Here is a 26,118-nt window from a genome sequence, read left to right as displayed (position 1 = left end):
GAACTATATATGCAAATAAAGAGCATGTGAAATTTTACTTTGCATACTAGTACTGAAATAATAAATACTTAGACTTTAATTAATAAAATTGATTTAATTAACATACGTAATTAGACCACAAATTAGAGAGGGATCATGTTTATTAGACTTGAAAACAGAATGGTACAGACTTTCTTCTTCTTTACCATCTGTATGGATATGAAGTAGATATAATGCCTGGCGAGGAGAGGAAATAGGGAGGGTAAACATTTACAATTACATTCAAGAAATATGCAAAATACAAATTCTTATTTTTATTTTCGGTTCGTATAATATAAACTTTAGAACATATCTAATTGGCATTGAACAACATCTAATTGATCTAGAGCACCAGTATTCTTATGCTGAATCTTGAAACTCCAACCAGCTCAACAGCTTTATCGACTCGGCGAATTGAATGCTCTCAGACAGATTTTTCATCTCTTGAACCATCAAAGCTCTTATAGCTCAACAGAAAACCTGAAACACAAAGGTTGACTTACTGGGGGAGTCTGCACAATGAGAGGGTTCTCTGAACTGTATGTTCAGCTACCATCAAGTTAGGGGTAATACAACCGTGAAAAAACAAAATCTCAAGTACTTCAAAAACTTGTGCTAAAAATATCAATCATTCAACCTTGGCATCAGATAGTAAATATGCAACTGAATAATTACTCCCTTCATCCCAATTTTATGTGTTGGCGTTTGACTGGGCACGAAGTATAAGAATGAGAAGAAGACTACTGAAACTTGTAGTCTAAAATAAGCATAATAATTTATCTGCTGATAAATCATCTCATAAAAGGAAAATGAGAATTTTAAAGTTAAATTGTCATTGAATGCCAAAGATGTCTTCTTTTCAGGAACGACTAAAAAAGAAAAGAGGTGTCACTCAAATTGGGACAAGAGTGAATAGTATCTTTTAAGTACTTTTTAGTCGGTAGCAGAAGAAAATTAATTATACATCCATCTACATACATACACGAGAATTCTTTTAGCAACATGATGGTTGACTTAAGTGGTGAATTGCTCCATATCTACTATTCATTCACGCTAGTACACGGAATTATTTGGATTTCCACATATTCTACTTTGGTGTGATAACTGAGAGCTCATACAGCCAGCCTTCATATGTTCTTTTAATTATAAGATCTTTCAGCTTCGGTTCCACAAGTTCAATTGTTTATGTAGGGGGATGAATGAAGAAATTTGAAGGACTCACCTCTCAAACCGCTCTGATTCCAGAGGATAATACTTGTGCAACCCTCCCTTTGGATGGATAAGAGTTGTTTGCTTCGTAGGCAAGCAGCTATTTCCTTCTTCGTCAACGGAAGTTTGAAGGCCACTGTCTTTGCAGAAAGATGCTACATCCCATTCCTGAATAACCATACATTAGAGCAGCCAAACCAGATTGTGAAGAGCGAACTTTTTCAGCTAGTCAAAATAGGATTTTACCTTCATCATTAGGAGTTTGGAAAGAGTCACCAAGGGAAAAGGCTGAGGCTTGTATCCTCCATGATTCACACAGGAAATAGCTAGTGATCGAACCTTAGTAATGCAGATGGAACAAATTAAGGGGAATCAAATTATCAAAAAAATAAAAAAGAACAATAAAAGAAGTTAGAAAAGAATCATATTTACAAAGTAGAGATATTTGTGAAAGCACTAAAAATGGAGCATTTGGTTTCGCATTAGCTAGGGATGTTTCACACTATAAGTTAAAGTCTGCCATTACAGACCAGCCTCAGTTTTCAGTTTTCTTCCGAGTAAGAAGCAGACTCGTATGGTAGGAGAAGGATCAAACCCCAATTATATTCCAACAGTGACGGAAAGTGGAGTGGTGAATAGATATTTGTCAGGCAAATGAGAGAGAGCATATGCCACAGGAGCAATTTTTGCTATTATACAAGAACTCACCTCATTGATAGAAGGTTCAATAATGCAATACTGCAAGTACGATGACTCGGACTCTGTTGTATGAATAAATTTCTTGTAGAAGCCCAATTTAAAGTATCTGCCACAAAATAAGAAGTAAAAGTTGACCTTCCCATGTACAACAATAAATGTATTCTACTATCAATGGTGATTGACTCAAAATGCCATTGATCTACCTCAAGATCTTACGAGCAAAATTCATTTCTGTCGACTTCATAATGTGAGAAGGAACACGACGAAACCATAAAGATAGTGTCTCCCCCTGCAAATCAAAAAGTACAATGTTTAGTGAAATTGTACAAACAAAATGGTCTCTGAGTAGGCACCTGATATTCAACTGCAACTCACAATCTTTGATAAATACAACGACAATATAAAAAAACGCAACTGTTCCTTGGGTTTTGGAATCAAGGTGGAGAAGCACATAAAAGGAAAAAAATTCAGCTTCATTTTTGAAGATGGACGCTGTAGTACGATTTGCTTCATAAAGATTAAATAAAGTCGCCAATGCCTTTGTTAGCTGCTCCATGTTGAGGTATGACAGCGAAGAAATATTTGAACCGCTACATCTTCTAAGTTTATGCTGGGAAATTATATGGAATTTAACCTGTAGAAAAAAACATATTAAAGCTACATAATTCTGAACTTTCTGCAGTTAAACTAATAGAAGGATCACTTGAACATTTTAAGCCTAGAATCCATTAAATTAAATAATTTTGCTAGGTTTCCTAAATAAGAAGCCTCCTCTTCATTACACCAGCCAAACAAAAGATCAACAAAGAAGGGGGTAATACGAATAAAGAGGAGGTATGAAGTTACATCCATCTCAAAAGAATTCTACCAAAACTCCTAATGCTTACGTGAATCGGTAACCCTTGATACAAGTATATCAGCTACTGCAGTTGCAATAGCATGTTTAAGACTAGAAGAGTCAGTATATTTTTGGTATGTTATGTATACTTTTAGCTCAAGACACAAGAATCAGGTCTTAAACTAAGACCCATAAAATGAAATAGAGGGAGTATGTCTTAGATCAAGAAAAGTTTTTTATATGGTAAAATGTTTCTAAATTTACAATATGTCTAGATTCATTGTATAAAATAACTGAACAAGCAGAGTAATTAATGTTGTAGTATATTAAAATACTATCTACACTGCAGGAGAACAAATACTTACCCTATAGCAATCACTTACCTTGTTGTATTAGATGAGGATTCTGATATAAAGGGCCCCTACTGTGTAATGTGAACAATCAAGTCAGTAATATTCCTTAATCCCCCCCCCCCTTTTTTTCTTTTGTTTAAGGAAAAGTAAAGAAAATCATTAACAAAAGCACCTTAAAGGTGCATAATTACGAAAGCTATTTACAACAGAATTCTTGCTCCCTAAAATAGACAAGGAACTGATGAAGTCGGTATGCAAGAAAATAGCAGTAGGATAAAACGGACAAGAGGTTAAGGTAGCGTTTTGCATCTATGAATAGTTTACGAATTGTATATAGTAGCGGATACACCATCCACATCTAACAGCATATCCACTTCTTATTATCAATTCCATTCGTCTTTTGAATTCATTTTACAAGCTTCTCAAATTCCTGGATCAATTTTCTTTTGCTTTCTGCAATCGGTTCAGTGTTAAATATTCGCTCCCACTGGATCTGAAGACTTGAGCAACTAGATTGCGATTCAGGAAGCGTAAGATGTTCAGATGCAACAATATCATGATTCATACATCTAAATATATGTATATCATTCCAGCTCTAATTCAAGTTCTTTTGGATAAGATAACTTGAATAAATAAGCATACCATTCTCTCATACATAGAGACCACTCGACTGCAAGAGATATTTTGCATACTTAGATCTTGTCTAATGGACCTCATCCTATCAAAGATGAAGTCATGAACCACCTCAAATGGATGCTCGGTAGAGTCCAGCAAGTTACACAGATAGTTCAAAGTATCTTCCAACACCGAGAGAGGCCTCACATCAGAATCTTGCAGAGTCTTCACGGATATAGTCCTACAGAACTAACAAAGAGAAATTCAATAAACCATCATTTAACAAAGACTGAATTTGCGAATAAAATTTAGGAAAGATCAAAAGCAATGTAGACCAAATCTAAGATCACTTTCGCGACAACTAACACTGGATATATAACTACAGATTGTAGAAGAGAAACGGACTAAAAACTATATTGCTCATACATGCTGTAAGTAAAAAAACGTATTAATTATGTATCAAATCAATTTTGAACCTTAACCACACACACAACAGGGGGTGAATTAGCCTGGAAAAAATTCACTTGTATATGGACCTCATTATGTATAGAACTCCAGCAATATTTGGCTGGGATAGGGTTGAATCTTGGTTTGTTTTTTGTTTGAAAGAAACGATGTTACTTACGAACTGGTACATTATAATGGAAATAGGGAACTTTTTAAGATATGAACATGCTATTCTTTTTTTACCACTGAAATAAAATTCCATTGTCTTCACACGAAGCAAAAGAAATACTGTTTGGAATCTTTAGTACTGCTCTGGGGTATATTTCAACATGATAAAAATGAGAATGTTCAACAATTTATATTTGTTTACCCCTTCAGAGCTCAGCATTTTATCAATGTTACAAGTCCAGTTTGTTTTGAAACTTATTGCACAAAATTACTTTTGTCCAAGTGACTTTGTTAGGTCTTTTATCCTCTCTAACATTATTGAGTAGCATATCTATTTAATGCTTCTAGCTACGGACTGTAATGTTAATAGTTCTTATGTGAAAGTTGAAGCAGGTGCCTTCTACCTCCAAAATTAATAAGGAAGGGCCTTCTAACTCTCAGGGAAAAAGCATGTTCTGCTATCCACGATGAAAAATGAGCTCGGCTTGGTTGGTATTAACCATTTGGCACTAATATCTAAAATTTGGCAGTAAGTAGTCAATGCATGGTAGGGAAAATTGTTTGGTATCGGATAAGTCACCAACTTTTTTCTACTTCCTTATATTAAATTGCTTTACATTTGTCGTATTATCCAGCTGTTTCTTCATCTCTTTTACGGAACCTCAAAACTGGAGAGTCACTTAGTCTGCCGTATAACAAAGTTTTAGCCAAGGTGTATTATTGTATTCATACATTGTAGCGTCGTAAAACTGTTATATGACAGTCCAAGACTAAATGTTAACTTTTATGTCCCAGATGGCAACACAAGCACAACTTATCACCTGTATTATCGGCGAAGATTAAAACATTTTATTTTTTATCAATTACTGTACATTGATGATCACAAAAAGGCCATAGTAAATGCTTGATGAGCTATTACAATTTAGATTGTTTCCACATATTTGACAAGCTGGTTCGAACTAGAAATGTTTTGTGAAGTGAAACATAAAGCAAGTTCAGTTTAGCTGATCAAACAAATTAATAGAGTATCAACTATCAACTACACCTCAATACGAATCCAGTTGGGGTTAGCTACGTGAATCTATGTACGCAATGGCTATTTTAGTATTCAGAAGATTCATAATTCATTCACTGGTCATAAACCTTCTTCTATTAACTGGACTTGAGACTAGTTATCCTTAGAATTCAGTTGATCAAACAAACAGGGTAAAGAAATAACTAATCAAAATATTCCTCCTACGTGCTAGCATACCAAAATGTTAACTCATTTCATTTCAAATTTTTTTGTATTACTTTCTCTGTCAATTCGTTTTTAAAAAAATGTCTCTTTACTTTATTGGCAACTTTTTAATTTCAACACTCCATGTTCAAGTCCATGAGATGACATTTTGATACATTTTTTCATATCTTTAATCAAAGACCACAAGATTCAAAGTGTTACTTATTTATTTTCTTAAATTTTGTGTGAAGTCAAAAATAGATGAGCAAATAAAAAGGGAGGGAGTACCTTTTTAACAGCAAGGCTTGGTGATGATTGTCGAGGATTTCCATGTAGCCTCTCAAACACTGCTAAGTCTCGCAGCCTCTCTCTTTTCTCCCTCTCCTCAACTGCAATTTTTTTAAAGAAAAAACACTTAACTTATTTAATATTGTAGGTTCACACGGTCCAGGATTTAAAGGCAGTAGAAGTACCTCCTTCTAGAATTTACTTCAAATTGATAGTTTATGCATTTATTGGTTTACTTCCATTTTAGCGCACTTTAAAAAAGCAGTCCATAAAGGAAAATAGAGGAGAATTGGTGTACCAGGACACATGAAAGGGCAAGTTCCAACTAAACTCTGAATGTCGTCAATATCTTCATCAATGACTTTGTCCCAATTGCTTGAGCTCGTCTTGTTGTCGGAAGCGTTGTTCTGAATTGGGGTACCATTAGGCGTAGAAGAATTGACATTTTTGGTGTGGTGGGACTGAAAGTTGCGGGAAGGTTGAGAAGGGTGGTAGGATCTGGAAGAAGAAGAGGAAAAATTAGGTCTTGGCCTGTACGGAGGTTGACTCCTTCCGGCCATGGCTCGGCGTCTACTTTCACTGGCTGATCGGCAAAAAGAAGAACGAGCAACACCGTCCTAATATAAAAATGGTTCAGTACCCCCGTCAATTTGGACTATGTTTATTTGGTGAATATTATAATATAGGGCGTGCACTATTTGGATTAAATCGAAAATTAAATTAAATTAAATTAAATTTTAATTTGAATTAATTTTTTTAAATTTTTGGTTTAGTTTTGAATTTATAATTTACTTTGTTTGGTTTTTTGGTTTGGTTTCAGTTTTAGAAAAAGAAAAACCGAAAAAAACGAATTATCTATATATATATATGTTAAGTTGGAGTTAACCACTTTTGTCCTTTTTTGATATTTAGTTTATTTTCTTATATTTGGATATCTATAATTGATATATTTTTAAGTACTGTGTTTTACGTTTTATTTGTGATTTATATTTAAAAATACATTTTAAATTGCAAATACTTTTGTTATATTTCTAATTATTGACATAACCGATTAATCAAATCGAAAAAATCCAAACTAAAAAGTGAAAAACCAAATCAAATCGAATTTATTTTTAGTTTGAATTGGATTACACTTTTTCAAAACCGAAAATCTAAACCGAATAGTATAAAATCGAACTGAAAAAACGAACACACCCCTAGCATAATGTTTCATTTAACTCTTAAATTTCTTCTATTGATTTTATTCTATTAGATTTACAATATTTGACTGGTAATTTTCGTTTTAAATTTTTTTAAAAAAATATTATATTATTATCGTATTAGTATTCAGTTTGTTGACTTTGACTTGCATATATACCTATAATAAAAGAACATCAAGATTTAATCTTTTCGTATATATATACATACATACATATATATATATATATATATATATATATATATATAAAATTAATTACACTAAAAAAAATACATTTCAATTACAATAAAATAATTAATCGCCTAATTGGGTTATTACTTGTCCATTTAAATTTAGATTAGGATAATATCTACTTGTAAATTACATTATCAACTCTATTACTGCGATCACTCCGTTGTGTCACGGTCACTAAATTTTGTTGTCTTTCAGCATGCGAAACAAATGAGTAATTGTGTAGTTGATAGTTTCACGATGAGGAGTGAAGGAAGATTGAAAGAATGATTGATTTGAATTGTTGAGATTTTACAATCCAAAAATGGTTATTAGTTGCATATTAAAAATGACTCACATGTGGAGAAATACCAAAGTAATTTGTAGTTGTCTTATGATTGAGCGATATTTAATTTTATACAAATCACAATTTTTTTTCTCAAAAACTCAGTAATTTCTCTCATAAAATCACTCAGTCATATTATACTTTGCATTTTAAAATATCTTATTTATCTCTTCAATCGTGTTTCCTTTGACTTTTTATATAATCTTTTATGATTTTTTCAAAAATTATTTCTATATTTTTATAATTTATTCATTCATTTTCATCTATATTTAATTTTTCAGAAAAAATAATAGGTATATATTATATATATAAGAGAATCAGTTGAAGTATACAATTACATGTCAAAGAATTTGATGATTCATCCTTAATTCATTTATGTGATTTAAAAAATGAATGAAGGTTGGTAATTGTTCTTAAATGTCAAATACAAACTCCCTTACAGATGTGATCAACAACAATACACCAATGAAAAATAACTACTATAAACAATCATATTTTAATAAAATATTCTTTATAGTTGATGCCTTGAGCTTTAATACTACCTCATGATTGAAAGAGTAACTACATGTATATATACACATACATATGGCATACGTGCCAATACAGTTGATCAGTATTAATAAATCAAATTTGAATTTTTTAGTAGAAAAACATAATAAAAATTTATCCTATTTAATAAAAAATATATTATAAATAATTAAAACATAAGTTGTTTTTAAAAAAAATTGTAGTATGTTATCTATTTTATTACCTTATCTATTTCCTAATAATTTGAGCATATTTGAGAATGATGATAAAATCTACTTATTTCTTGAAGCATTTTTTAAAAATAGTTTTTCAGAAAAGTGCTTTGAAAATAAAATAAAATTTGTGTTTAGTTAATTATTCAAAAATTATTTTTGATGGTAAATTGTGTTGACTAATTTTTTTAAGATAGCAGTCTCTTTTCTTTAATTTTGTGATATTTGTAGTTTAATTAGGACTCAAGATTAGTAAAACTAATATTTACATAGTAAAAAATAAAATTTTTTTGCTCCCAATATTTTTCCAAGCCATCAAATTCGTAGGTAATAAAATCCTCAAAATTCTTCTTCTTGTTATTATTAAATAACACACTAAAATTCTTATCTTTATTTTTATACAATAAATTCTTAAAAGTAAATCATAAAATCCTAAAATTCTTCTTATTATTATTAAAATAACACATTAGATTGTTGTTCTTCATTATTACACAATAAATTCTTGTTGTATTTTACGTTTTATACGCTTATGTTTTACTTATTGAATGTTCTTTTTAATTTATTTGAAAGTCTTTGTGAAATAACTTTGATAAGAAGAAAAAGGAGTTAAGCTCATGGCCTAACTCTAGACACTCTAAGATTCTTTTTCAAACTTGCTCCTATTTCGATTTTGAGTCAAGAAAGAAACGGCTCGAGTGGTACGATCCCTCCGTCAACCCTGAATGAAAGAAGTAATTTCGTAGTTCTTGGTCGATTTGCAAATTTGTGTTGTTAGGTGCTTCATTTTATTTTTTTATCGAGCCGAATCTAAATCTATGCTCGAGAGATAGCTGTCCATACCCTGATAAGAGATGTACAGATTCTCGAGAAAAGAGGAGCTGTGATGGTCCCGCCCTGACTACCCGAATTCAATGAGTGCATCAAAAGTTAGATCTAGATTGAGTCTCACCCAAATCACCCCCATCAATACTCCCGAGGAGAAATTTGGTTTCAAACCCCAATTTGAAGAGGCAAAAATATCTATAGTGGTAATTATCATACAATTGTCTAAATAAAAATTACTGATAAATTTAAAAGTTTGACTATATTCATCTTAATTATTCTTATGTCTCAATTATGTGATATTACTTCATAGGTAACTTTTTTTCAACATAACATATTAAAGATTTTAAAACAAATCATAAATATTTATAAAATTATATTTTAAAAAAGTGCATGAATTAATTCGGAATATATTACTTCTTTACTTTTAATCATAAATTTCTAATTTAATCTTGAAAGAGAATTCTATTGAAAGTCTCCTCCTAGATAAGCGACTCAACCTAAATTTAATTGGGGCTTCGATTCGGATTCATATAATTTTGAATGTCATTTTCAGGAATCTATAATTTCATCGTGTTTTAGTAGTGTTTATGGCGATTTTGATATTATAATTGGATTATTAATAGGGTGGAGTCTAGTTAGTAATGAGTGGGTAGGGGATTGATTTATAAATTATATTAATAAATTAAATTATAACCAATAGTTGAATGCCAAGTACTTTAAAATATATTTAAAGAGCTTGCTTAATTTTAAAACAACTAAATAAGTGGTCAATTTTGAAACCAAAGGTGGATGACAAGGGTATTTTAGAGCAATAGTTGGATGAGAAGGGCATTTTGGAGCAAATAGGTGGATGAAGGTAATTTTATACCATTTTCAATACTTCAAAGATATTTTAACCCCTTTTCCGTTTTATAAATTCAAGTTTTTTAAATGTTCATCAAATTTTGAAGTCACTGCAATATGAATTCCTATGATTTTGTTTATAGTGTAACATAAAGTATATAAAAAAATCGTCATAAGCATGACATTAACATAGATATAATAAAAGAGGTAATGAAGTTGAAAAAATACGAAAATAATAATCATAAAAGTGAAAATTGTCTTTATAATGAAAAAGAGTAACAAAAAGAATTATTCATAATAACTTCTTTGATATAAAGGACATTCACACCGTAATATTTTTCGAACGGTTTAGAAATATGAGATAATTTGAACCTTTTTTTCTTTTTTTAATAATATCTTCTTCGAATTTTAAAGATGCAACAAATCAACATTATTTTAATTGCTACTTCACAATTCTTTAAAGTAAATATTTTAATATTTTGAGTTTACATTATATATTAATTATAAGTGATTTATTTAGCGTAGAAAAAAATTTCCCTAGCATGTGCCATGGTATTGCTGAGAAGCATTTCTCCAACCACTTTATTTCTGGGGAGTAAGTTTTAGATAATATAAAAAAGATGAAGGTAAAGGCGAAGTTATCGGTACAAATGCATAACTACAGTTTCTCTTTTTTTTTTTTTATAAATCTGGGTCCATGAGTAGATTTGGCCTACAGTATTTTGTGTCTGGACTGCTACTAAAAATGCATATAACTAAAATTTCAATCTTCCACGAGCGTACCAAACATGTGTATCTTGGTTGCCATTTTGTGCCGCCCCTCCAACTTGAGGGATACTGTTAAAAAACATTTTTTCAACGACTTTCATTTCTTGGGATACAGTTGTAGATAGATATAAAAAAGATGAAGACAGAAATGAAGTTATCTGTACAAATGCATAACTACGATTTAACTTTGTTTTTTTTTCCTAATTTGAATCTATGAGCAGATTAGGCCTACAACCTTCTGCGCCTTGGGTTCGAAGGCCCATGTCATCAACAAAGAGCATCTACAAAACCTACATTCCAGATCTTTCCTTCTATATAGATTCTTATTTTTTTCCTCACTAGGAGAGGACAATTCTGTTACGTAGATGGTACAATTTTTTGTTTTATGTAGAAGGTACAATTTTCTATTATATATTTGAGCGTTGTACAGAATATTGGACAGAAAGCGGAATGCAAAGAATATAATTCTTTCAAAGGGAAATGTTTGACACTTGTCATGACATATATTCTTGTGAAAGGATCTAGCTAGCTAGCTAGAAAACCAAAGGCGTTCCCCAATTTATTCCGAAGGCATTACAGAGAACGGAATTGAAACTACACACTATTACAGGATGCTGCTAAATTAGATATGTCCATGTGAAGTAGGAGGGTAACCTCCAAGAGGATAGGTAGGAGCCACGGTCCCAGTAGTTGGAATGGTACTACCCACCACTGGATTTTGCTGGCCACCGACAGCATGATGGTGGTGGCCGTGGCCGTGAGGCCCTATAAGATGAGATTGCTTCGATTGCAGCGTCTCCGCTGCATGACGTGCTTTCGCTTGATGTAGCTCCATCTTCGCTTCCGCTTCTTTTGCTTTTCTCACCTCTTCTGCTATCCTCTTCTCTTCCCTTGTCCTTGCTACTGCTTTCTCAGCCTGTTTTAACACAAATATATGAATTTTATTCAAAACATAATTAAATAACAAAATGAGATATTATCTCTAATGGCTCAAAGTTTCCTCAAATACTCATTAACAGTAGTTACTTAATTTATTAATCTGAAAAAGAAAAAAAAATTAAGATCACGCTCAATATAATTTCACAAAATAGAGTGAATGCAGGCTGACCTTATTAAGAGTAATTTTAGGCCTAACTCACCCTAAAAGGTTAGCTTAAAAGGAGGAGATCAAATTTTAGACCTAACTCACCCCTAAAAGTTTAGGTCAAAGAGAGAAGAATTGTCCAAACCTTATAAGGAATTCACTACTTTTATCATTCTTCAACGGTTGAAAAATTATTTTCGATCAATAGAAATCAATCCACATCACGATAGCAACAAATAATGAAAATAATATACTAATAACAAATGAATGATCCTATAAAGAAATGGGAAAATAGAAGTAATACTATATATTGGGGCGTACCTTTTCTTCGGCTTTGGCTTTGAGGATGTCAACGTGCTCTTTACCAGCGGCAGCTGCGTTGCTTACTTTCTCCTTTACTGAGTGCATTTTCTTCTTTGTTTTTGATTGGAATTTAGTAATAAATTTATTAATTGAAGATGTTCATTGCAAGGAAATTATAAATACGGTTTGTAAAGAAAGAAGCTAGCTTCAGAAAGGCGGTTGGACTCTAGGGGGAGCTGCCACATGTCCGTCATGCAACCGCCAAGCCTTGTTTGCTGCCACATCGCCCTGAAAAGTTATTTTTAGTTTATTTTTCAATAATATTTAAATTGCTAGGATTCATATGAAATATCTAATAACGTGTGCCCATGCTTATGTAAATTAATGAATATATTTTATTCATAAATCAACATCATCAAGTGGTCGTGCCGGAGTGGTTATCGGGCATGACTAGAAATCATGTGGGCTCTGCCCGCGCAGGTTCGAATCCTGCCGACCACGTCTACTCTTTTCCTTTTTTGGGTTATGTTTACGTCACCAATAAATTATTAAAAAGTTATATATTTTTCAAGTATTTAGGATGATAAGTTAGTAAAATTACATTTTATTTTTTAGGAAATAGGAACAAACAGTTTTTAAGGAGTGTGTGAAAAACTGAAAGACAATCAATAAACTACTCGTAAATAGCTACATATTTTTGAAGTTATTTACCAAGATAAGTCGGTAAAATTATGTTTTACTTTGTAGGAATGAACCATTTCTCAAGGAGCCTGTCAAAGTTAAAGTTATAATTTTTTAAAAAAATATTGCTAATACTTTTTATTTATTATCTAGATGCTTGAAATTCTATTTTTATGTTTTACAATGTTTTCTCTTCGAAAAACAACATATTGATTTTAAATTGGCAGAAATTAAATTTGTAAAGACAATTTGTCTTATTTTTTTTTAAAGGAAAAAACAATCTCCGTATAGACAATGAAATTGTGGCGCTTAAAAATTTGTGGGATAGCTTTTTTTCTTTTTTTTAAAAAATGTTAAAATTGGATACACTTTTTTATTTATGACTTTTTTTAAGGGACCGGAAAAGAAAAGAGCAAAAAATATGTGATAATTAATAAAAACATATTTTATCTTTTTTTTTAATACATTTCTACATGAAATTGAATTTTATTATTCATTGAACGCTATGAATGGCGTGTAATAATTGGAATTGGGGTGTTAAAAGATGTTCCTGCAATTTGAACCCATTGAAATAATTAGAGCACAACACACCAAATTAGTTTGGTTTACCAACAGAGGCACCGTCTGTACTTGCTTATTTTGACACGTACCTTCATAATTTAATTAGCTATGTTATAGATTAGCTGGCTAATTAGTCCAAATATTTTTGGTTTCTTTTGACTTAATTCAACTACTGTACGTCTTCCAAGTGGACCTCTCCTTATTCATAATCATTTGATGAGTCCGAAACTCAAACGGTAGAAAATATTAACAAAAATTCCAAAAGGGTATATAAAATTTTATATAAACCAAAACGGTAAAATCGCTCCGCCGGCAGCGATTTACTTCAACTGAAAAAGTAAAATCGCTGCCCCAGCAGCGATTTTGCCAAAAAGTTTTTTTCTTCTTACAAAGCGCTGCCAGGGCAGCGATTTATAAAAAAAAAATTTTTTTTTAAAAAAAAACATAAATCGCTGCCTAGGCAGCGATTTACAAAAAAAATAATTTTTTTTTTATGTAAATCGCTGCCTAGGCAGCGAGTTACATTTTTTAAAAAAATAAATTTTTTTTATGTAAAGGCAGCGATTTACCAAAAAAAAAATTTATTTTTTTTATGTAGGCAGCGATTTACATTTAAAAAAAAAAAATTTTTTTTATGTAAATCGCTGCCTAGGCAGCGATTGCGATTTATGTTTTTTTTTTAAAAAATTTTTTTTTTATAAATCGCTGCCCTGGCAGCGATTTGTAAGAAGAAAAAAACTTTTTGGCAAAATCGCTGCTGGGGCAGCGATTTTGCTTTTTCAGTTGAAGTAAATCGCTGCCGGCGGAGCGATTTTACCGTTTTGGTTTATATAAAATTTTATATACCCTTTTGGAATTTTTATTAATATTTTCTACCGTTTGAGTTTTGGACTCATCATTTGATCTCATATTTCATTATATGAAGGTTAATTATTAGTTTGGTGTTTCTTTTACCAACATATCTTAATCGTATCATTCTAGAGATTGTTTGGTAGGATATTGTAATATAGTGTAGTAACAATATTGGACTTTGAGATTAGTAATGCAGAAAAATTTGTTATGTTAGACATTATTTTCTTATTTAATATTTAATCAAGTGAATTAAAAATAATATGTATTGCATAATTTTTATATAAATATTTATTTATAAAAATACTTTTCACTTTTTATACGCTCTTAGAATTATAAAGACGTTTATGTCTTTAAGTATATTAAACAACTCTTACATTGTCAATACTATTTATTAACTATACATAGGATCATATCAAAAGGGTGTAATTTGTCATATCAAATAAGAGATTATAATACCAAAACGAACACATATTAGATGTATCATTTCCTCTAATATATAGTGCCAAACTAGCTCTATGTAGGTAAACTTATCTTTCCACCAAATTCATTTTGCTTCTCTTTTTTTTTTTTTTTGACTTAATTAGGAAGCCTGTTAATCCACCTTCTATATAAACTACTCTAACATATACCCTTCTTTCCATATTATATAAATAAATAAAGGTGGGGAGGTACTAGATATATTCCCAAAATTCGTGCAGCTAGCCTTCATAAAACTAGCTAGCTAGTGGTTCGTCTTTATAAAATGGAGGTCATGAGTGGAAAAAATTTATGGTGCTGCTTGAATAATGGTGATGTTGTGGAGAAAATGAAGAGGTTGGGAAGATTAACATGTAGAAAAATTTGGAAAGTAGGGAAAGAAGATAAAAGAAGGGTTATTCACTCACTAAAAGTTGGAATCTCCTTGTCATTGGTCTCCTTGTTATATTTAATGGAGCCATTGTTCAAAGGCATTGGAGAAAATGCTATTTGGGCTGTCATGACTGTGGTGGTTGTTCTTGAATTCACAACAGGTAATTAATTTCATATTACTTTTAGTCGTGTCATTAAGTTTACTTTAGATCTTATACTAGCTCTCTCTAGAAGTTTTTTAACTTATATCGCCAGTATAAAGAATTTTCATACTATGAGGTCAGTTAAACTTTAAATCGAACTCAACATGTTTGAGATTGAAGTAGAGTCGGTTCATATTTTAAGTTTCCATATTGTTGGTTAATTATATTCATACTTATTATGAATAGATAAATGTTTATTAATTAGTTTCCTTTTGTAATTTTTGGAATATAGGGGCAACATTATATAAAGGGCTGAATAGAGGACTAGGGACACTATTAGCAGGATTATTGGCTTTCTTGATTGAACGTATTGCAAATGAATCAGGCCACATATTTCATGCTGCTTTCATTGGGACCGCAGTTTTTCTAGTTGGTAATAATAAGCTTCACTTATTGAATTATTATTTATTTTTATGATTTAATTTTCGCTTGAATAAAAGTGGATACATTATTTTTGTTCCTATTCTTCAGGAGCGATGACTACATACATGAGATTCTTCTCTCACATAAAGAAAAATTATGATTATGGTGTAGTGATATTCCTCTTGACGTTCAACTTGATTACAGTCTCAAGCTATCGTGTTGATAGTGTGTTGAAGATCGCGCATGAGCGATTCTACACCATAGCCATTGGATGTGGTATCTGTCTCCTCATGAGCCTATTTATATTTCCAATTTGGTCAGGAGAAGATCTCCATTTATCGACTGTTGCCAAGTTCGATGGCTTAGCAAAATCAATTGAAGGTATATATATAGGAGAAATTTGTTTTATACGTCTATAATTAGTTATCAACTTAATTATTCATGTAACATACAAGATTGATGAGATTTTTTAACTAATTAAACCTTGCAGTTTGCATTAACGAGTATTTTAGCGACGATAATATTAATCAGCAAGAGGAAAAAGTGAGAGAAAATTCAATGGAAATGGAGGATCCTATTTATAAAGGTTACAAGGATGTGTTAGATTCCAAATCATCTGATGAAACTTTGGTAAGCTATCGAAAATTAATTAATTATCTCAAGTCTTGTGTTCTATTTAATTTAGTTATTAGAATTAATCAAATAAAAAAATGTGAATTGGATTAGGCACTATATGCAAGTTGGGAGCCAAGATATTTAAGAAGTAGTTCCTGGCAGCAATATGTTAAATTAGGGACTGTTCTTCGCCATTTTGGATACACAATAGTAGCTCTACATGGATCCCTGCAAACTGAAATTAAGGTAATTACTTTTATTTATTTATTTTTGGGGTTGGGGGGTGTGCGCTCTTTAGGCTTCTATTACTAGAAAATCGAGTAAACTTGTTTGACCCTTACCTGCCTTATGGAGAAACGTTCAAGGACTTGTTCAACTTGACGTTTTGTACCTAAAATGCAAGTAGGGTTAAAAATTTAATACCAGTTACTTTCAAAACTATTATCATAAATTAGATAGACCCATTTATTTCGTCTACTTTAGGCTGTAGGATATATAATTCTCTATCCTTTTAGCTCTAGACTAGAGTATATATACCTCAACGAAAGAGTTGCCACATTTAAAAAATCTGTTTTTATTTTTATGTTCTTTAAGTCTAAAAAGTACAACATGTGATGCCCAATTTTTATGCTAAGTCAACAAGAGCAATATGGGATGCTAGCCACTAAAGAAGGCTAAACATACTAATAGTTTGAATGTAGCTAGAAATCTAAAGAGTTTTTGATGCAATAAATTGTTTTCTAGATTTAGAAATGCATCGAAAAAATAAATAATCTTTCTACCTAAATGTTGCATAAATTTCTATCTAAATGTTGCATAAACTCTATGTACACCAGACTTCTAGATTAAATTATATGTACAATTAGTTAGAATCTAGCTAGAAATCTAAAGAGTTTTTGATGCAATAAATTGTTATTTATATTTAGAAATACATCGAAAAAATAAAAAACTTTCTACCTGAATGTTGCATTCACTCTATGTACACCAGACCTCTAGATTAAATTATATATAAATGTTGGATTATACATATCTAACGTGTTAGATCTCTAGATTAAATTAAATGTGATTTTTTTTTGGTTACTTTCTTAATTAAACGTGTTTCTTGATTACTATTTTTGTAGACTCCTCAATCAGTTCGAGTACTATTCAAAGATCCATGCATTCGACTTGCCAGAGAAGTGACAAAGACACTAAAGGAACTAAGCGATAGCATACGAAATCGTCGTAAATACTGCCCAGAAATCTCATCTAATCATGTCCATGAAGCCTTACAAGACCTCATCGACGCATTAAAATTGCAACCAAGACTCTTTCTTAGCACAAATAGTAATACAAACATACTATTAGCCTTAGCAACATTAGCCACTAGGCAAAAATCAGGTAAAGATTTTGTAGCCTCTTTATCAAGTGTAAATAATGACAATTCTGATCGTCTTGGACTTAGCCATGATAAAAAGAGTTTGAGGGCTACATTAAGCAAGATAGGCATGACTAGCTTGGAATTTTTGGAGGCCTTACCATTTGCAGCTTTTGCATCTTTGTTAGTTGAGATTGTTGCAAGACTTGATCTTGTTATTGAACAAGTAGTGGAATTGGGAAGAGTAGCTCAATTTAAGGAATATAGTCATGATGATGTGGTTATTAATGTAAGTTGTGATAATAATTCTAGAGTGGGAAGTGAGTTCCTCCCCTCCCATTCAGCAACAGATTGAGTACTCTAGACTTTAGTGGCTACATTTTTGCAGTAGTCAAATGATATATATACATTATTTAGAGATGAGGGATACTGTATACGTATTTAATTATTTTCATTATAAATGATATACTACTTACAATTTTATATACCTTGTTCAAATTAATTTATGTACATGTGATCAGGGGCAGACCCACGTTAGGTCAAGGGTGTTCACTCGAACATCCCCTGCAAAAGAATACACGATATATATATAAGGCATTTTTTGTATTTATGTAAATGCATATATTTTGAACCCCCTTAATAACAAATAAAAATAGATGTTTCAATGGTAAGACTCTTGAATAATAAGCTGCATGTACCAAGTTCAAATCCCTGCAACAACATTTATTTATTTTCCTTTACAATTTCAGTTTATCTTTGTTTTAAAAAATCAATTCTATTTTTCAAGCATTTTTTATTTTAAAAACGTGCCAAAAGTGTGGTTTTAAACTCAAAAAATTCAAAGGACCCATTTTGAAAGACTTATTTACACTATACAAAAATCCTGGGTCCGCCCGCCACTGCATGTGATGAGTTTTTAATCTTATGCTCAATCATAATTTCCTTTTAAAAAAATAGATAAATAGAAAGGGCCCAACTGGGTTCGAACCGGTGACCTCTTGATCTGCAGTCAAATGCTCTACCACTGAGCTATGGACCCCTTGATGTTATTTATTGATTTAACTATTTATACTTAACTTAAAAGATATTTGAACTGAGCTATGGACCCCTTGATGTTATTTATTGATTTAACTATTCATACTTAACTTAAAAGATATTTGGACTGAAACTGGAAATAAGTAATACTCCACTGTTTCAAAAAGAATAACTTAGTTTGTCTTCACATGTAATTTGAATAATAAGAACTTTTTATCTTGTGATTCTAAACTAAAATTATGGTAAATGTATCATAATGTCCTTTAATCTTTTGCCTTAAACATGCCACGCTAGATTTAAGTGTTGTCAGGAAAAAAAGAATCATTCTTTTTTAGCCGACTAAAATGGAAAGTGTATGTTATTTAACAATTAGATCACAATGTAAAATAAAAAAAATGTTTTNATGTTATTTATTGATTTAACTATTTATACTTAACTTAAAAGATATTTGAACTGAGCTATGGACCCCTTGATGTTATTTATTGATTTAACTATTCATACTTAACTTAAAAGATATTTGGACTGAAACTGGAAATAAGTAATACTCCACTGTTTCAAAAAGAATAACTTAGTTTGTCTTCACATGTAATTTGAATAATAAGAACTTTTTATCTTGTGATTCTAAACTAAAATTATGGTAAATGTATCATAATGTCCTTTAATCTTTTGCCTTAAACATGCCACGCTAGATTTAAGTGTTGTCAGGAAAAAAAGAATCATTCTTTTTTAGCCGACTAAAATGGAAAGTGTATGTTATTTAACAATTAGATCACAATGTAAAATAAAAAAAATGTTTTTATTATATGATATAGTGAATTAATTTATGTGTTAAAAAGGTAGAGGCACACAAGTTTCAAATTTCATATACAATTACTCCACATATAGTAAGGATAAGATTATGTATGAAGAGAAATAAAGGTAAAGGAAGGAGAGTGTTCACTCTGCTTCAGCCATGAGTTGCTCCATAGCAATACTAAATTCTATATCCACTCCTTATTTTAATAAATATTGTACAAGAAGCTTATTTAAATGGAATTTTGGGAAAAATAACAAGATTGATGATAAGCCACAATTTACATATCATGATCTTGATCTCCCTTTTCCTCCTTCCCTCCTCACCAAAACATTCTTGAAAGGTACTTATTCTTTTCCTTCTCTTTTACATGATAAAGAAATGGGAAAAAACTCAGAGGCGGATCCAGAATTTAGACGTTGTGGATTCTTGAAATATATATCTAATCAAAGTGGAACCAATGTTTTGAGTTTATGAGTTATGAACTCTAAAAAAAGTACCTTATTGGGTTCCGGATGAGTTATTTATACATAGTAAGTGAATTTCTTAAGCAAATACAAGATTTCTACTAAAGCTATTGAGTTATGTCGAACTTTTAGCTTTCTCTCTAGCTCTATCCTTGTATCTAATACTATATATACTTAATTTCTTCGTGCTCGTATATTTTAATTAATAGTGGTGAATGTAGCCTTAATGCTGCTGGTTCATCCAAGTAGTGAGTTCAGTATTAAAATTGTAAAGGTTGAGTCCATCAAGTTAATATATCTAGTGTTTGACCTACAAACATTGAATTCTGTTGAATTCGCGAACCTATTGTTAGATCTTTCACTGAGAAGAGTTCCATGCATGTTCTTTAATTTATAATTTGGCTGATGATCGATACGCAGGAAGGGAACTGAAATGCTGCTATAAGGCCTCAGTGGATGGATTTAGTGCGACTGAATTCCATAACAGATCTGATTTCAAAGGACCATGTGTGATCATTGGCTACACAACAGAGGCCTTTAAGTTTGGAGCGTTTAATCCAGAAGGCTACAGAAGCACAGATGATTATTACGACACTTTTGATGCATTTCTGTTTTATTGGGATGAAGATGTTGAAAAACCAATAATGTTGCCTAAAGTAGGGGGAAGTGGTGCTGCTCTATTTGATTATGCTAGAGGAGGTCCACAGTTTGGTGCTGATGGATTGCTCATTGGTCCTCCATTGGCTCCTGTCATGGGTGGATTTGCTGGACCTGATACGAATTCTGGAGTTGGTGATTTAAGGCAAGCTAAATCAAGATTGGGACTTTCCTATGCTAAAAGGCCTGATGGTAAAGAATCATTGTTTGGAGATGAGTCTAAGGCTGTTATTGATGAAGTTCTTGTGTTTTGTAGTCCACAAATTGCTAGCTTATATTGATTATTCATGTTTTCCATGAAGTTTTTGGTCTTTATGGCGAATATGGATGTCAAACTAATTAAAAGTCTTAATGATGGAAGTGACTAGAAAAATGTGAATTAATATGCTAGATCATAAAATGAAGAGAATCCTTGGAGCAATGATAAAGTTGTTCTTCTATAGGTCACAGATTCGAGCGGTGGATCAGCCACTGACCCTTTGAGTGTAGCCTTCCCTGATCCCTGCATGAACACGGGTGCACCGTGCTACCTTTATATACCAGGTCATAAGTTTTTTGTACAGAGATGGATGCAACATATTCTCTGTTCTGTGTTTCTCCCAAATTTAATTTCTCAAGTTATTCAACTCAATAATGAATTGAATGACTCTATACAGATAGAAATGGCCAATATTCACCCCTGCTGTGAACTAGCAGCTAAGTCAGTACCTAATTTGGAGATATTGTGCTCTTTTGGTTTGCTATGTTCCCAGTTTGCTACTGATGGAGATGTTTACTATTTCCTGTAAATAATTATTCATCATTCTTCAATGGGACCAACTAGTGGAGCTTTATTTTAAAGCACAGGCCAAAAAGAGTAAATTAAAGAAAACATAGATGAGTTCCAAAAGGAGATCTAGATTTATTGAGAGACTATCTGCTTAATGATAAAGGGGCCACACGCTTCGTTGATTCCTCTCTAGCTATCTACCTGTGGTATTATGTCTGAACTAATAGGGGGCGGGAAAGACGAATGGTTAATCAGTTAGTGCACCTATCTTTCTTTCTCTTTTTGAGTTAATGGCTTCTGAACTTTTGATTACACTTTTCTAAAGCTTTGTTAGGAGGAATAGTTTGGACATCTTTTGAAGTTTGAGTTCAAGGAGGTATAAAGTAGCAATTGATTGATTCTCACTTTTATGTGGCTTGCTTTTGTATTTCTTCTTGATTGGTCTATCAACTTCATCAGTTAAGTTACCTTGATTCCTTCCAGCATCAGATGTTTCCGAGGCATGAAATAATTACTGTTTAGTCTTCAGAATATCGTGAAGTACTCTTAGCTATCAATGATATATGAATTACTGCCATGAGCACATGATGAATATGACAGAGAACTTTTACCTTCCACTCTATTAGTAAAAGAACAGTGTGATTAGTCGGGCCAGTGGGTTTCAGATAGGGGGTGCCTTATGAAAAATGAGTTTCATCAACACCCCTGAAGGTGTACTGACACATCTGGTGTGGAAATAGACCTTCAATTTCCCAATATATGGGCAACTGCTTATTACCTCTTCGTTTGCATTTGTCGTCTTTGCTAGATTTTATTTTGTTGTGCCTAAGAAAATGATACAAAGTTCAACAAACGTTTTTACTAACTTGCTTTCTTTTATCCTTTGCTTGTGAGTTACTTTTGTGTTCCCTAAAGCAATATCCTCTATGTCATTTGCTATAGATTCTTGATCATGATTTCTTGAAAGTTGGAACTATCACAATCAAATCAAGATATAGTCTTTATAATGCAAATAAGTTGAGGAACTGTAACTTTTTTAAGAGATCACTTGAGTCTAAATTCTGCCTGTAAAAAGTCAGCTGATGCATGTTGGCAAAATAATTTAGCCAAGAATGGAAGCAGTTTGCCTGATTCAAGGGGCTTCTCACTAGTAGTTCCTCAGTTGAAGTCAAAACAAAGTCCAAATTAGCGACCATACATAATTTTTGTCGAAATTTGCATCTCATCCATATATCTATGAGTACAAGTGATCCTATCAAAGCCATTATCAAACTAAGATTTAGCAAATTGGGCAGATGAATCTCAGGGTGGATTTGGTTAGCTAGTTATCCAGCTATAAGCAGGCAACTCACCCTTTTAGAGCCTCAAACGATGTTTTTTCCCTTAAATCTTGTTATAAGCCTCAATAGTTGCTAAAGGGATGAATCGATAGATGATATAGAGGAAGTTCTGCTGATGAACATCAGTACTTCCCGTAACAAGTTTATATAAATATATAAGAGTTGATGGTCAATAACACACCTAAATATTGTTTCTTGATGACAAATTTATACATGGAAACTGATCAGAATGAGAACATTGATACATATCGGGAAGTTAATGGAGGCTTAATTCTATCTAAGAGATTCAGCTACTAACTTTACCATTTTTCTGTGAGATCATTAAAAAACGATCATCACTTGGTATCTCATACTTCAACGACAAAACATCAGCTAGATTTGAACTTAGGAAACTAAACTCGAAGGTGATGTAATAAGATCAAATGACTCTTAAGACAGACATTAAAAAGCTGTAGTCTCAGAGAACAACTTCAGATTATTTCAGTAGCATATTTAGTTGCATTTACCTATTCTTAGTAGATTCTTACATCAACTACTTACATTATCTTCCTGTGACCATACACCATTAAAATTTCCCAAAATCCTACGCCGCAATGTTCATCAGAAGAGATATGGATTTCCCAATAAGTCGTTCTGGTTATAACCTTTATATGAAATCTCCCCACTGCCATAGAACTCCATGCAGCTTCCGTCGACTGAGAAGGGAGATACATTGCCATAGCCACTGAGATCACCAGAAAGTTCAACTTCCCCTCTAAAATTCGGGAAAGATGAACTTGATGTGAAGTCATACTGATCACTTGGCTGCCATGAAGTTGAGTTTGAGAACATATGGGGATAGTTTCCAGATATACTTCTTCCTTGAGGACATTCCTATATACAGCCACCAAAATATTAGTATGAAGTTCATAGAAAAGACATGAACCATTGCATAGAAAAAGGAACAACATCGATACCTTTGAAGGATCAAGAACCATATTCTGAGGCATCCAGAGGTTTGCAGAGTCATAGTCCTCTACTTGTGTTGTCTTATAAGGAGAATTAGTAGGAGTTGAATAGTTGCTGTTCCCGGACACGTATGTAGATGGAGTTGGCATGTCATTAGAAAGTAGAAGGGGTTCATTTAAGGCTATTGTTGAGGTAAAACCTTCGATGCTTGAACTGCATTCAACTTGTTTAAAAACTGTACCTCCATGAACATCACTTGTCTTCGATGAAATGTTGTCCTTTCTCTTGATGACACGACAAAGAGCAAAAGGCCCCTGAAGAAATTTAAATAGTACTTATATTATGCTCATGTTTTTTTTTTTGTTTGTTTGTAAAACTTCATGTTGAGATTTGTCAATAACCTGGAAACTAGGAGTGCCTTGTGAAACATCATCACAGAGACGATATTCATGCATTACCCAATCAGTTCTATCCCCTAGAGGAGCTCTTCCGCGGTAAAAAACTAGTGTCTTCCTGTATCCTACAACTGCAGACTTACATACAACTTTCTTGTCTTTCCCTGTGGCTTTCCAGTATCCAGAATTAGTGGCTCGATTTGTTCGCGAGCTATTCGGGTACTTCTTGTCCCGAGAGCAGAAGAAGTACCACTCCATATCACGTTTCGGCAAGAAAGATTTCTCTGCATCTCAAAGACATGATTATTATCAATATCCCAAAATACCAAGTTCGTAATAAGCAAGAAGTATGAACCAAACCAGATGCTTTTAGACATGTTTTTTTCTTTCTTTTTGATATGTGGTTAGGGCATGTGTGTGAAAATAGAGATACCCCACAGAGCACTCCATCTTGTGACAAGACAAAAAGATTAGATAAGCTATAAAGCAAAAACTCATTTTTCAGTTCAAGTTGTCATGAAAACAGCAAAAAGCACTATTTCTTAGCTTTTTGCTCCAACAACATAACCTATCAAATGAAAATATCATACATGAAGGCAATGACATTCCACCGTGAAAAGGCAGCCCGGTGCACAAAACATCCCAGTTTTACCCTAGTATGCGAATATGATGTAGACAGTCTACCCTAATGCAATCTATGTGAGTGCAATCCGCAGAGTATTATATTTGTCAATGCTTAGATGAGTTTTTTCAACACAAAAGGGTGATCAAGAATGTATACCTGGAAGGTCCCATGGGTCAAATTTGTACAAGTCTATTACTGGAATAACTTCCAACTCAATTTCAAGTTCATCAGTTTTTCTTTTCAGGTAATATCCAACCAATTCCTGATCAGTTGGATGGAAACGAAATCCGGGAGGTAACGATATTCCTGCCATATAAGTAAATATTTTTCCAAGTGCTATAACTACACACAAATTACAATATGAAATTTAGCTAAATGTTCAAACTGTACCTATTGAAAATTTGAAATATCCAAAAATAAAAACTTTTGGCTACACTGAATTTTGCAAGTTTACATAAGATGCAATATCCCTGGAACAATTCAATCATCTTCCAGGAAAAAAAAAAGGTTCAAGACTGCCTTATAATCCCACAAGGCACAAAATGTCACTATATGGTTTGTCAAAACATGAAAAAAAGGTTTGTTTTTTTTTTCTAGTACTATCAATTCTAAATAGTTCAGAAGTTGCTAAATTTGAGTGATCAGAGTCTAAAAATAGAGGCCAGCTAAAGAGTCGATATGAAGAGGATGAGAAGTTTTTGTAGAGTAAAAAAAGAATAGGACCAATAAGCTTTTATAGGCTATGGAGAAACAAAAAGTTGCAAAAAAAAATAATAATATGAAAACCGAAAGATATGTAGCTTGTAGGCTTACCCCCACCAAAATCAGAACCAGATTCACACTAAAATCAGTTAACCTCTTCATCTCAATTTGTGTTTCCCTTAGATTCAGAATATGAAAAACCAAGTTTATTATTATCTTCCTTTCATCTTACGTGATACAATTTAACTTAATATGCTATCATTTTAAAAAAAAACTCTTTTGAAACTTATGTTTCAAAATAATCTTCAATGTTGATGTGATACTCATTTGACTAAAATAAAAGAGAAATTTTGAAATTAAATTATTTTCAATTATAATAAAATCGTGTTATTTTTACACCAAAATAAAAGAAAAAAATGACACATAAAATTAAAGGAAGAAAATAATATTTAGTGTGGACTCAAATTTATTTGCATATTTCATGCGAAACATCAATTTATGCGTAAAAAAGTGAAAGTACAGTAAAGTTCCAATAATTAGCAGGTACCTATGAACCTTATACATATTTTAAAAAGTATAATGAATTCAATATTAAAAATTTAAAAATTTTACAAATTAAACTGGTAAAGCTTAAAATCTGAATTAACCTATAAAGTATTCATCCATATACTTTGGTCAAGAGTCTTTCCATCCACATCATCATGAGTCGGACAAAACCACTTTTTGGTTGATTTA

General features: G+C 32.2%; 5 protein-coding genes and 2 non-coding genes across 9 annotated transcripts; 3 read left to right on the top strand and 4 right to left on the bottom strand.

Moving 5' to 3' along the window:
* Positions 1-122: 122 nt before the first annotated feature.
* LOC107021303 (SAC3 family protein C) lies at positions 123-6,500 on the bottom strand. 3 transcript variants are annotated; one of them, XM_015221938.2, is made up of 9 exons: positions 6,153-6,500; positions 5,855-5,955; positions 3,760-3,981; positions 2,342-2,560; positions 2,130-2,215; positions 1,936-2,032; positions 1,474-1,566; positions 1,241-1,395; positions 123-498 (listed from the first exon to the last, which is right to left on the bottom strand). In XM_015221938.2, exons 1-9 carry the CDS (start codon positions 6,412-6,414, stop codon positions 480-482), a joined length of 1,254 nt encoding a protein of 417 aa, XP_015077424.1. In that variant the 5' UTR covers positions 6,415-6,500; the 3' UTR covers positions 123-479. The 3 variants fall into 3 exon arrangements, with proteins under 3 accessions (XP_015077424.1, XP_027773918.1, XP_015077425.1); XM_027918117.1 differs by having other exon boundaries at positions 261-498; positions 2,465-2,560; XM_015221939.2 differs by having other exon boundaries at positions 261-498; positions 2,130-2,560; positions 3,760-3,973; positions 6,153-6,446.
* Positions 6,501-11,218: 4,718 nt separating this feature from the next.
* LOC107022783 (late embryogenesis abundant protein 6-like) lies at positions 11,219-12,491 on the bottom strand. Its single transcript, XM_015223373.2, has 2 exons — positions 12,190-12,491; positions 11,219-11,700 (listed from the first exon to the last, which is right to left on the bottom strand). Exons 1-2 carry the CDS (start codon positions 12,274-12,276, stop codon positions 11,407-11,409), a joined length of 381 nt encoding a protein of 126 aa, XP_015078859.1. The 5' UTR covers positions 12,277-12,491; the 3' UTR covers positions 11,219-11,406.
* A 99-nt stretch (positions 12,492-12,590) lies between these two features.
* Positions 12,591-12,672, top strand: TRNAS-AGA. The gene has a single exon. It is a non-coding gene; the product is annotated as a tRNA-Ser (tRNA).
* Positions 12,673-14,894: 2,222 nt separating this feature from the next.
* LOC107022703 (aluminum-activated malate transporter 12-like) lies at positions 14,895-18,137 on the top strand. Its single transcript, XM_015223298.2, has 6 exons — positions 14,895-15,275; positions 15,550-15,690; positions 15,789-16,061; positions 16,171-16,310; positions 16,407-16,541; positions 17,417-18,137. The coding sequence occupies exons 1-6, from the start codon at positions 15,008-15,010 to the stop codon at positions 18,005-18,007; spliced, it is 1,548 nt and encodes a 515-aa protein (XP_015078784.1). The 5' UTR covers positions 14,895-15,007; the 3' UTR covers positions 18,008-18,137.
* A 482-nt stretch (positions 18,138-18,619) lies between these two features.
* Positions 18,620-18,691, bottom strand: TRNAC-GCA. The gene has a single exon. It is a non-coding gene; the product is annotated as a tRNA-Cys (tRNA).
* An 845-nt stretch (positions 18,692-19,536) lies between these two features.
* On the top strand, positions 19,537-21,046 carry LOC107021175. Its single transcript, XM_015221782.2, has 2 exons — positions 19,537-19,823; positions 20,368-21,046. Exons 1-2 carry the CDS (start codon positions 19,640-19,642, stop codon positions 20,883-20,885), a joined length of 702 nt encoding a protein of 233 aa, XP_015077268.1. The 5' UTR covers positions 19,537-19,639; the 3' UTR covers positions 20,886-21,046.
* A 1,840-nt stretch (positions 21,047-22,886) lies between these two features.
* Positions 22,887-25,623, bottom strand: LOC107023419 (NAC domain-containing protein 71-like). Its single transcript, XM_015224110.2, has 4 exons — positions 24,838-25,623; positions 24,063-24,340; positions 23,670-23,975; positions 22,887-23,586 (listed from the first exon to the last, which is right to left on the bottom strand). Exons 1-4 carry the CDS (start codon positions 24,992-24,994, stop codon positions 23,314-23,316), a joined length of 1,014 nt encoding a protein of 337 aa, XP_015079596.1. The 5' UTR covers positions 24,995-25,623; the 3' UTR covers positions 22,887-23,313.
* Between the last annotated feature and the right edge of the window lie 495 nt (positions 25,624-26,118).

The sequence above is a fragment of the Solanum pennellii genome, chromosome 6 (genome assembly GCF_001406875.1).
Source record: "Solanum pennellii chromosome 6, SPENNV200".
Classification (NCBI taxonomy): Eukaryota; Viridiplantae; Streptophyta; class Magnoliopsida; order Solanales; family Solanaceae; genus Solanum; species Solanum pennellii.
The sequence above is the reverse complement of the archived record's forward strand: the minus strand, read 5'-3'. Positions and strand labels throughout refer to the sequence as shown.